The sequence below is a fragment of the Nuphar pumila genome, unplaced genomic scaffold (assembly GCF_984573655.1).
Source record: "Nuphar pumila unplaced genomic scaffold, dmNupPumi1.hap1.1 HAP1_SCAFFOLD_1638, whole genome shotgun sequence".
Lineage (NCBI taxonomy): Eukaryota > Viridiplantae > Streptophyta > Magnoliopsida > Nymphaeales > Nymphaeaceae > Nuphar > Nuphar pumila.
Genome location: NW_028323731.1, coordinates 20,018 through 32,279, shown reverse-complemented (window position 1 = coordinate 32,279; position 12,262 = coordinate 20,018). Strand labels below are relative to the sequence as shown.

At 51.4% G+C, this 12,262-nt stretch overlaps 1 protein-coding gene and 1 pseudogene across 2 annotated transcripts; one reads left to right on the top strand and one right to left on the bottom strand.

Annotated features, from left to right (window-relative positions):
- Positions 1-182: 182 nt before the first annotated feature.
- LOC149809157 (chlorophyll a-b binding protein, chloroplastic-like) lies at positions 183-1,657 on the bottom strand (annotated as a pseudogene). The gene is made up of 2 exons (XR_016429856.1): positions 1,502-1,657; positions 183-878 (listed from the first exon to the last, which is right to left on the bottom strand). The product of XR_016429856.1 is annotated as a chlorophyll a-b binding protein, chloroplastic-like (transcript).
- A 7,571-nt stretch (positions 1,658-9,228) lies between these two features.
- Positions 9,229-11,688, top strand: LOC149809156 (large ribosomal subunit protein uL14x/uL14z/uL14y-like). Its single transcript, XM_089994980.1, has 4 exons — positions 9,229-9,453; positions 9,821-9,934; positions 10,223-10,313; positions 11,592-11,688. The coding sequence occupies exons 1-3, from the start codon at positions 9,273-9,275 to the stop codon at positions 10,303-10,305; spliced, it is 378 nt and encodes a 125-aa protein (XP_089851106.1). The 5' UTR covers positions 9,229-9,272; the 3' UTR covers positions 10,306-10,313; positions 11,592-11,688.
- The last annotated feature ends 574 nt before the right edge of the window (positions 11,689-12,262 follow it).

Sequence of the window (12,262 nt, the reverse complement as noted above, 5' to 3'; positions counted from 1 at the left end):
AGGATTTGCACAACAAAAGCATATGGCGTACTGTGGACTTGTTCTCCACCTCACAGCTGTTCGTGTCATTCCTTCACGGCATGCAAATCAAGCTTTCGAAGGGCCTCTTATGCACCTTTAAACATGGGCAGGCATCTACGCACACACAAATCATTTGAAGGATTGGGCTCCCTTCACTCAACGCATAACATTTGCGTTACAAGAATTGGGGGGTTCTCTGTGCAACAAGTGAGCCTTGGCAGACACTCTGGCGCTCGCCGGTCACGCTAACCAAACATGGAGGACATCACAACGCAGGCAGAGCCCTGAAGACATAGAAGCGTCTAGTTTCCGGGGGCGAACTTGGTGGCATACACCCAGGCGTTGGCGGTGAAAGGGTCAGCGACGTGCTCGGACCAGTTCTCAATGGGGCCCTTGCCGGTGACAATGGCCTGGACAAAGTAGCCGAACATGGAGAACATGGCGAGGCGGCCGTTCTTCAGCTCCTTCACCTTGAGCTCAGCGAAGGTGTCGGGGTCGTCAGCAAGGCCGAGGGGGTCGAAGTAATCACCTCCGGGGTAGTTGCGGTCGAGGCCCTCGCCGGCGGGGCCACCGTTGATGCGGTAGCCCTCAACGGCTCCCCATGAGGATCACCTGGCATCCGAGGATGGCAAGGATCGACTGGGCGTGGACCAGGGAGGGGTTGCCGAGGTAGTCAAGGCCACCGTCGGCGAAGATCTGGGATCCGGCCTTGAACCAGACGGCCTCACCGAAGGAGGTGCCGTTGGCGGCGAGGATCTCGGGCAGAGCACAGCCCAGTGTGCCGAGCATGGCCCAGCGGGCGTGCTGGATCTCGAGCTCGCGGTTCTTGGCGAATGTCTGGGGGTCGGCAGAAAAGCCTGCATGGGGAACGAAGCAAACTTGGTGCTTGCTCAAGCAAATGGACACTCAGCTCAGCTCCCAAAGGTGGTGTTGACAAGGGACGATGTCCCTACAAGGGCAGGGGTGGGGGAAGGGGGGGGTGGTTACATGGACATTGGCCAACTCGCAAGCACAAATAAAGGAGTGTGAACTAATGAAACAATGTATCCTGACAGCAGATCAGATCAAAATCATCGCTCGTGCTAGCAATCAAAGGAACAGTGTAGGAGAAGTTTAACATGCTGCCATCCGGCTGATACTGTACTCAGCAGGGGTCTTTGTGCACAAAGATAATCAGCACTGACAGAGGCATGTTGTATATGTCCTCATGTCTCAAATTTGCTGATATGACACTCCCCATTCATTGCTGCAGGATGCATGCTTCATACCACAAGGTGGGTTGTCGCTGGCGAAGCTTTGTTAGAGCAGAGTGCAGCCCCAATTCCCCACAATACAGGGTTATGTGGGCACAAACCACTTCGCTAGCAGGCAGTCGGAATATCACAACGGTGCTAAAGAGGCGCTGGCATGGAATAGAGATGTAGGCATAGCTCTTGTGATTAATCGCGAAAACGCAGGGTAGTTGGTGAGGAAGGCGTACCAGCGGTATCCCATCCGTAGTCACCGGCGAACTCACCGGTCAGGTAGGAGGGGACGGCACCCTCGGAGAATGGGCCGAGGAACAGGGGCGGTCAGCTCCGTACCACATGGAGGAGGGGGCAGCCTTCTTGGAAGCCTGCTTGACCGTGCGGCGCATGGAAGTCACGACTTCTGCAAACGTGCAAAACAGAGCTAAGAAGTCCATTTCACGTGCATCGTCAAGTGGCAAGAGTTTGTGGCGCTGGTTTGTGTTGGTGCGGTCCGACAGAATGGCGCGCACGTCGCACGGAGTCTGAGAGCCCTTTGTTGACCAGCAAGCTATTGAGACATGTAACTAAAACCATGGTTTGCGCGAGAGCGCAATGCTGGATTACATACATCGTTCGTGCGAAGGAGTGCGGGGGATAATGTGCATGATTCGCGTCGTGATGTTACCCGAGGGGCACTTCGTGCATGCCAACTCAGCGTGTCACGCTTCAAACAAGAGCACGAAGCTACACTGCAGCAGAAACAAGTTTATGAGAGCACGTCGAATCAAAAAAATGTGAGAAACTCGATGCAGCTGCTTGAGATCTGGCTCGCTATGGGGTTGGGGTTGCGCGCAGAAACCTCCATGCATATTACGAACCGCCCCTTTACTCCAGTGACCGCATGCTCGCTATAACCCAATCTAATGTGCACATCTCCCTATACTGTCGGATTCCTCGGCTGGAGCACCGCGGCTGTGGTGCAGAGCACGAACTAGTGGAACCTGCCAGAAGCAGAAGTCTGAAGAAGCCACACACAAGAACATGCAAACCGTAATTCCACTGTGTTTCCTTGCTTGCTGACAACACGATGCTGCTACTTGCTATCACTCCATGCAACTACTTGCGGATATGCTGTGGCCGAGGGCAATCTGTGAGCAAGTATGCATGTCACAGAATCAAGCACAATCTTCGGATCTTCGAGCAACTCCAGGGCGCATCGAAGCCCAAGCGTGCAAGCATACGTTATGCTGTAACCACAGGAACACCATTTGGTGGCTGCGTTATGCAGATAAGTTATCATGGACACGCCTGCTCGCCAGATACCCTCACCCCCTAACCCGAATCTGAACCCTTGCCCAGGTAACACCAGTAACCGAACCCCATTTTGCCCCGTCACTTCCACCATTATCTGCATCGCAGGAATGAAATTCTATCCGACAGTACAAGCAGAAAAGTCGAGGGCATACCGCGCCGACGGTCTTGGGGCCAGTGGCCTTGAAGGTCTGTGCGAGGGAGGACTGCATCTTGAGAGTATCGTTTTGTTAGAAACGAACAACTGGTACAGATATGGTACGCTCCACCTGCTTTATGCTGCTAGCGATTCTGGCAGGGCAGGGCTCGATTGGTTTGGCGATCTGACTGCATGCAGCAGATCTTCCAGATCGCACAGGGCATTTGGCACGTGACGCCATCACGTGCCCGAACTTTGCAGATAGGCCGAACGGAGCGCCTACCACGAAGCGCCCGTATCTCGTGTGCATGACCAGCAACAGCCATGTTTTTCAAATCCTATTCGTTTCGCTGGGTTCGTGTCCGGAGTACGCTGTTGACCGCAGTGCATGTGGTGAGGCGATGTCGCGGCCTTCGGAATCCCGCGTTATGTACGGACGATGTCCTTGTGAAAACACAGCAATTTTTGCATGGAAACCAAGGGTCGCTTTTACATGCACTTCATGTGCCTATGATTGACTTTTTGCTCTTCTGTAAGGCTTGCAGTTGTTAAATTGCCTCAAAATATGGTTACCGCCTATTTTGCACCACAAGTTCAGCACATGCAGCACTTCCGTGAAAGAGCGGGAGTACGAGCATATGTAACATACATGAGTCGGAATGCAACTCTAGGAAAGGTATGAGCTCGGCATGTCAGTTCCAGTTTCTTATTGCCGAAGACTTGCGCGCTGTACGTTATGATTTCAGCATTGCTTTCGGCATTTACGTTCTGCACCCATGGATGGCCACCCACGCGTATGAATTGACTACCAGTACTCTTCAGCTGACCCATGTATGGTGTCGCCTTCACCAGGCATTGCTGGCACGAGGTTTCTTCATTCAGCCTGCTACGACGCACGGGACCTCGTTTGTCCGTATGTATACCCAGGCATTGTCGTATGGGTCGTCAATGAAAAGTATAGCGGTGTGACGTGGATGGGCGGGGCTTCGTGTCCCATCACGGATGATATCTCTGGCCACACGCTCAAAGCGGCTGTCAGGGATCCTGGCAGGGTTTGCAACACACATGATTGACACCTTCCTGTGCCAAATCACCTCACTACATAAATCAACGTTTGATATCAACTAACGCGGTGATTCGCCCTCATCCTACCAGCCTTTGCGGGAGACGCCTATCTCAATAAGTGTTAGTGTGGTCCCAGAGTACCCAGGGTGTGGACCTGCAGCAATGCTCATTGCATGCCTCATGCCCTTAACACCGATGACACCATCCACGCAATGTATCCAGATTTTCTGAACTCATATGTTGTCGTCCGGAAGGCTTTGTCAAGGACCATTACATTCCTGGACACTCGTGTGAAGCAAAACACACCACAGCCGAGCTGAATGTCCCCAAAACTGGAAAATTATTCTTACACTCTAAACAACATGGGCACAAGAAGGGGCGGATGCACATTTCACACAATGCGCATATAACAGGGTGGGAGAAAAGTGTTGTTACACTTGGCAACCGTAACAACAGTAACCAGTTTCGCCCTTGCCCAAGACTCTTCGGACGGCAATAAAGTGTACATTGCTGACATCCCTTGGACTCCCACTGCCACGATGTTTATACTCTCTCATGAGCATCGACTTGCCCAAGCGATTGAGGCCAGGTAGATGCCCATGAAATAGGTTTTCGAATGCAAGAGGGGAGCCCAAGGTGATGGTCATTCCCTTCACCAATCCGTCGTCAGAACTGATGATGATGATGTATCTTTATACAACTCTACCGCATTCACATGGACATGGCAACTCCAAGAACTACTTGGGAATCAGTGCTTCGTTACCATCACCCGAATGATATGGTACCAATCCAAGAGAATTGGCGCACGCTTGCACAACGGCCAGTGCTTCGTCGAATGGATTTCAACCCCATTTTCGTCCCCAACAATCATGTATTTTGGGTGTCTGGGTCCAAACAATCAAGAGGGGCTGGCGAAGCACTGACAGCCGCCGAGTACCAGCACTTCAGATCATACTAACCAAAACAAAGAGTGTACGGAAGCTTCATCCGAAAGGTCCCTGCATTGTGTTTGGTCTAGTCAGCCCACGGCAAAGATAGAGGATTGCTTTACATCAACAAGCGCCCTGCAAAAGCACAAGTATGAGCCAACGGCACCATCGTCACACAGTTTGCCATGCCTGTATTGCTCACAAGCTAGCACAATGCCAGCACTAACCTCGAAAAAATATGGCATGACCTTGCAACACAGCCAGTGTGAATGTTTCCAAGAATAAACAGTGAGCTGAAACCTTGGCAAGGGCTAATGAAGATGTGACACACCACAAGACAGAGCACACACACCGACTGCACGGCATTCACTGGATATAGGACACTCACTCTTTTATAAACGCACCCCCAGGCGGCCCTTGATGGCAAATGTCCATTATGGGGTGAGTTTGTGTGAGGTACTTTCACAAGACCACCTGGGGTGGGTTTGTGTGATGCATCTTTACAACAATGGCCATGTGGATGAATGAGGGTAGTGTTGTAAAAAGATACATCATTACATCGCACAGAGAAAGAGCAAGAGCTACGGCTTAGGCCGAAAACAATCACATCAACACATTCGAAACAATACAGCTCATTGAACGTCAGCGGTCTTGCCTGATAAAAGGATACATCATCATCATCTTTACAACACTACTGCATCCACACGCATGCCGTGTTGCAAAGGATAGCCAGCAACGTGAAGCATGTACCCTCGTGGGCGTGCTCAATCCACCTTTTCCCGCCCAAAACAGCCCCTTAGGCAAGGGCGAAACTGGTCATGGCTGTGGCAGCCTAGCTGCATGATTCTATCACCATACCTACTCAACCTATTCATATGCAACTGTGCACATTTGAATGCAACTGAGACCCATACCGATCGTGTTGATGAGCTGGAGAGGTTGATGACTGCCACGCAACGACATTCGCTGCGCTCGTCTACCTATGCAGAAGGGTTCGCTACATGGGGGTGGTGCTGCGTGTGATAATAAACACACGCTGTTCAAACTCCAGACAGTACGACTGGTATCTTTTCGCCATCAAAAACATGTTTTGTACTTCCCTTTGGTGCCGGTTCTTTGAGACAGAGGAGCGTGAGTGGTTGTGCCTGATAGCTCTCGATGCTGGGCACCCCGTCGAACAATTCACGCGGGATTCTGACATCAAACGAGGCCTTGAAAAACAGGGCTGTTTGCGAATGTTCGTTGATCATAGGGTGTTCAAACTTTGTCATGGTGCGAAGCACGTTGTGATTGCGTGTGATGTTCGAACACTACAGCCTCCGTGGTCATCTAGGCAAACAGCGCCGTGAGCTTTGAGAACACTACAGCGTCCACATGGTCATCTAGACAACAGCGCCTTGTGCTTTAGAGGAGTACAGCCTCCTCATAGTGATCTAGACCAAAGCGCCCTGCATGGCCTGTCTTCCGCCGCTTGGGGCACCATGCAGATCTCAGACATCACTGAATATCTGGTATCGTTGATTGCGTCCTCCAGGTAATATCCGCCAAAAACAAATGCCTTGGCATCATCGAGCATTCGCTCTGTCCAACTGGCAAATGCAAATGGATCTCGAGTTCCTGGTAAGGGTTCGTGTCCCAGAGATCTCAGAGACCAGGGTTGCCGATCATGACATCTCAGCTGTGCTCCTGCACAGTTCGGCCGTGATGGAGCTGCCGATTTGCACGAAATCGGGTTCACTTTACGCCCGGAGTCCAGACCGCGTGATGTGCAGGTCCAGTCGCTTAACAATGCATGAATTCTGGGGACAAAAATGGGGGTCAAAACCCAAACCGGCGCAGCTCTGCCGCAGAGGCATTGCTGTCTTGCAGCAAGCTCACTAGCCTGCACTGATTTTGTTGGGATGAGCCGCCTTCTGTGGGCTGGCGTTGAACAGTGAGTGGGCGTTCCCAGAAAAGATCGCGGTCCTCAGCCAGTTGCTCCAGGCACTGCTTAGGGACCGGTTGCAGCCTGGAGAGCACCGCCACGGAGATAGGACGCAGGTGTGGGATGCCTACAAAATGGAAGCAGCTATGCAGGAGGGTGCAGCCTGTCTGGGTGCACCTGCTTCATGCGTTTTATCTTTTTTCTTTTCTTTTCTTTTGTCGGGATGAGCCGCGGGGCACTCAGAGCCGCCCTTCCCCGTCTAGGGAATCGCTGGCGGCATGCGCTGACGAGTTGATGCCAGTTCATGCCAGCATTGAGGGAGCTGCTGATGGACGTCAGCTTCACCTGAGTGGCTTCAGTGCTTCGCCAGGGTGGGTTAGGCCCCCCTATTTGTCCCCAATATTCATGTATATTCAGGCATCCAGACCCACAAATCAAACGGTTCTGCGAAAACCTGGATGGCTTGATCGTCAACGCGCTGTCCGTGTCAGTACGCAGCAGTCCTTGACTGTACATGCTCCAATCTCCACCCTTCCCTTTGCTTCCCGTCTCTCGTCGATAGCAGTATCTTGGGGCCTGCCTTTGACTCCTTCTCTAAGCAATTCCCCTAGTCCTGTGCGCTTTCTGTTGAGTGCTGCACTCTTCCTCATTAGGCGCGAGATCAGCTTTGGTTGTCTCGCCCGAACTCCACTACCCGCTTGCATGCATAACCCAATTGTAAATTGTCAACGCCGCATTTTTTGGGCTGGCATATCTCTTTCTTTCTTTTTTGCTTTCATGCTCCAATCTGCTGCTGGGTGAACCAACTAACCCATAAACCCTTGCCCCAGCTGGAAATGCTCACTCTTTTCGCCTCTGCAGCAGCGCAGGGGTTGCGAGATTCCAGGTTAACCTTCTCTCAGGCACGGGTCTCTGCATGTACAGGTGCGAGCTCGCTCTTGCATGGGCGCATGCCTCCTGAATGCTGATCATGTATGCTTTCCAACACTACCTCATCCACATTGCCATTGGAAACTCCAAGGACAAGTTGGGAATGGGTGCTACCAGTAATAGAATCCCTCACTATTGCTAGCAAGAGACAGGTTCGATATTTATTACACAGTGAACCAAAGAGAGTTGCCTTGACGGCAGGAACCAGGACACGATGCTTATCAATTCTCAATCTCAAGAAGGTTCCCCCCCTCTAAGAGGGCAGGTGCTTATATGTGTCCCCCGAGCATCCCTAACTAGGGACCGCACAATCCGACCTCGGGCCTTGCTACTCTTAAGTGCCAAACTAATATTATGCTAATCTCATAAGTGTGCCAACTGATCACATTAGTAGGTTACCTTAACCTAAGCTTATTTCCGACTGAATCATAACACTACCGTTACTAACACCTGAGGCAAGCGTACCTGGGGATGATGGTCCAGGTCAGCCATGGCTGTGTTTGTGGGCAGTCGGTTGACAGGACAACATCAACTATCGTGTAGGTACATGCATGGCAAGGTGCCCACCTGACTTCGTGCTGTAATTTGCAAGTACTCTGTCCTAACTATGCCAAGGCACTTATATCCCTCGGCTCCGCCCTTGGTATGCATCACCATCCAAGGCATGCGTGACCGAAGCTCCAAGTATTGAGTATGGCTTGATACCCGATGGAATTGTTCATTTATTTAGTTTACACAGGCAGCCTATCTCTGTGATACGTCTGCACGGGGTAGAAACGGACACCGCTCTAGATCCCTTCAATCGTCCTAGCCGAAATCATCATCATGGGACGTCAGTGGTTTGGACTGTCAGAGGCACCCTCATTGAGTGGGTGCACAGCATGGTCAAACTCATCGAGCCATCATGGCTAGCAGAGGTAGCCAGGGATCAAATGGCAGATGGACGACGCTGTCTATCTGTGGCGTCAGTTTTACAACTTCAAGTCGGAGTCACGGTCAAGTTTGTCTGAGCATGTCCGACGCACAAAGCCTTGAAGTGGATCGTGTATCGATTCCTTGTTAGTAACCGAGCTACTGCTGCACGCTTACATATCCATGTAGCGTGCGTTCAGCGTCGCACCACTGTCACAGGCGTACTGGCCTCTCACGGGACACCCCAAACAGCATGAGGGCTGGAACATGAAGTATAAAAAAGTCCACACATGTGTGCATATGTGCTTTCAGATGGAACATTCGTGATATTCGTGCCAATTGCTTCCAGGGTAGGTGCGTTGGCATGCGCGCTGCAGTTACCAGCGGAATATGACGTCAGTACGCGATAGTTATATCAATACTTTTGACATATGAAATTTCGCATGCTCCAGATGGGTATGCCCAGCGCTGCTGCATGGAAATTGGCCACTGACCGAGGCTCACGCCGTGCTCCGCTCAGTAGGGTTTGGTCCACTATCTCTGGAGAGTCGAGTCTACGCGGCAGTGCTGGCGGGAACATTTGCAATGGCCGCCAGACACGACCATTTAGGCAACAGGGATACATAACCCATGGACAGGCGTACTGACACTCTCTTTCCTTCTCTGAGGGTTCGGGTACGATGCATTCGAGGACCTTGCATTGTCTGTCCTGCTTTCGTGCCTTGCATCTTGGGACTGACATTCAGCTCTGCCTCAGGTGAAACATGAAGAACGCGAAGCTGCGTGCTCCCGTTGGGGGCGTGAAGTTTCGCATGTCCCTCGGACTGCGAAATGCGTCTCTTATCAATTGTGCGGACAACACGGGCGCAAAGAATTTGTACATTTATGGAGTCATGGGCTGGGGAGCACGCTTGAACAGGGTGCCTGGTGCTGCACCTGGCGATATGTGCATTGGCACTGTCAAGAAGGGAAAGCCCGACTTGCGAAAGAAACGTGCGTTTTGAACAGCTTTGTGCGTTGCTGTGTGTGCCCTCGTGGGCCTGCAACGTTTGCATGTCGATGGTTATTGTGGTTGTGTCAGAATGCAACTGTCTCCACCCACCAATCTGATCGCCTTCTGCATCTCATTCATCACAGATTCTAGTCTATCAAGCTGCAAGGTTGGTGAACTTCTGTGCTTGTCTTGCAAGGTAGTTGCGTTCAGGGCGTGTACATGAGTTTTGCAGAAGATTTTCAACGCTTGGAAAGCGCTCCGATCTAATTATCAGATGGCAATGAATCTGACAAGGCCTGATATGAATGTTCCTTGGTGCTGGGTGCTGCAGAGGAACGACCTCTTAACCCTGTTTGCTGCTTGCAGCCATGCCGCTCGTGGTCATCCGCCAGCGCAAGCCTTTCCGCAGAAAAGATGGCCTCGTCATCTACTTCGAGGACAACGCTGGAGTGATCGTGAACCCCAAGGGTGACATGAAGGGTGCGCCTTCCAACGTCCACCCTTTCCAGAAACGCTGGCGTCTACAGCTGCTTCACGAGCTTTGGCCGGCTCAAAGCATCATTTCGTACGCCTGTCCGTTTGTAGCGAAGCTGGCTGTCAATCGCGTCTCGCATTCTCTGGAACCTCGCCAGGGTGGTCTAAAAGGCAATTGCAGTCCACTCACCCAAGAGCTTGGACGTGTTCCAGATGCTTGGCAATGCACCAGTCATTGACAACAAGTTGACTTTCAAGTCCTGAATGAGTCCAAATGGTGTCGTGCTGCTGCAGGTTCCGCCATTGCCGGCCCAGTGGCCAAGGAGTGTGCAGACATCTGGCCTCGTATCGCCTCAGCAGCCAACTGCATCGTTTGAGAACTGAGGTGAGTGTTCACTCAAAAATACGGAAAAACAAAAGAAATAAACGGGGATCATGTAACTGAATCATGAAACAATGGGATTTGTCTGCCAATGTGAAACAAGGTGATCGACATGTCATACATGTTGAGGCTTTGTTCCACTCACCTGGCGCAAGAGTCTGCATGCACAAGATTCGAGATCTCAGCGTCCACAGACAGCTGCTCAAATAAGTTGTTAGCTGTCAGGCATGTGGTCCGTCCCTTTTTTCTGAGCTGGCACAGGCTGATGATGAAAATTCCAAAATGGGCGTTTCTCAGTACCATTCGCAGTGCCCGATCTAGAGCTTTCGCCTTTCGCAGGGTTTGAGAGCTGGTGCGGTCTTCCTTCCTTGGATGTCTGAAGCCTGTGCCACCTCAGGAAATATGTTGGTGTCGCTCCCATGGTTTTTGACCTGTTTGGTAGTCACGGTGGTCACCACATGCAGGTGTCTCACTACATGTATGCACACGAAAGCCATCAACCCACCAAGTACATAACCCCAAATTAACCTGAGGTTGTCGAATAATCTATGCCCGTCACCAGTTAGAATTCCTTCCACCAAGTGTTTCTGTTGGCCGAAAAAGTCAAATTGCTGCAAAAAGTACCAAGTTTGTGCTGATGATGATGTGTCATTGGTTCTTGGAAGTTGACAATGTCTGCACCCGCATGGACATCGGCAACTTGATGTACTGCCTGAAATCGTGTACACAGGGCTCTTGACGAGGCCGCTGCCAGCTTCTTGTTTTATCAGCAGCCAGCGTTCAGGGTTTCCTGGATATCCAGCTGGCCCTTTCGGTACTGCACAGAATAGTTTATTGCCGCATGTGGAATCAGGAGGTTGTGGGCTCAAACCCAGCTTGGTGCCTAACTTTTTAGCCCAGGTACAAGGAGTGCGCAGAGGGCACTAAGGCGCCTGTACCGATAAGCCCAAGAAAAAGGAACATCCAAGCTGTTAACAGAGTTACGAAGAATTGGCAGGCTCGTCCATAATGCCGTCATCTCAATCGTGCATGCAAGATCTACAACTCCCAGACGTGCTCTTCTGTACAGACATCGCTGCAGTTGTGATAGCGTACTCAGTCACGGGTAGGTGTAAACAGCTCACGCCTGTTATTCTGGATGACAGGCGTGTTACAGAAGTTGCAAGTTGTGGTGATGGAAAACCTAATGGTGATAACACGCTGCTGTCCCATGTTGCTTAGCTCTGGGGTCCAGAGGTGTCAAATGTGCACCCCAAAGTCAGACGTCGTTTGCGCGTGCAGGTATGGGGCTGGGTTTCTTGGAGGGGACAGCATCAGTTGCAATTGACTGCTTCAAGAGGAGCCAACACTGAACTAGTCGAAGCGCTTTGGTTTACCGAGGAGATTAACTGTGTGGAAGTGCATCCTGTGCCTGCTAGTCTAGCGGTTCTGTCCTGTCAGCTCATCGATTGAACGCGTGTAATGCTGCTGATGCGCAGTCCATGGTTGCAGTAATTACTCAAACGCCGAACCGAAGCACGAATGCCGGCATTTTTTGAAATCCTTACTTTCCTTGCATGTGGCTCTGAGTGCACAGTCTGTTCACTTTCGCACTACGTTCCCCGCCCTTAGCATGAGCGTGGTGAAATCCCTGTAACCCCACGACGTGGGCCACGTCCTTCAGTTCTGGCACACAGCCGACCTCATGCTTGCACGCACATGTCACAAGTCCTTACCTGACTGCGCGTCCATTTTGTGCTGCTGTCGTCTCTGTGACGCTTGCTAATTGGATGTGGCGACCTTCGACATTGGACATGCTGTGTCGAAGATAGTCTGCATGTCAATATTTCACTGACTTGTCGTGCGCACAGATTTGAATGATAAGGGCTGAGATTGATTAGTGGGCTACTGAACAAGCTTGCCACCATGCCACAGGCACCAACCCGTGTATCCGGAAAGCTCGTGGTGCGTTC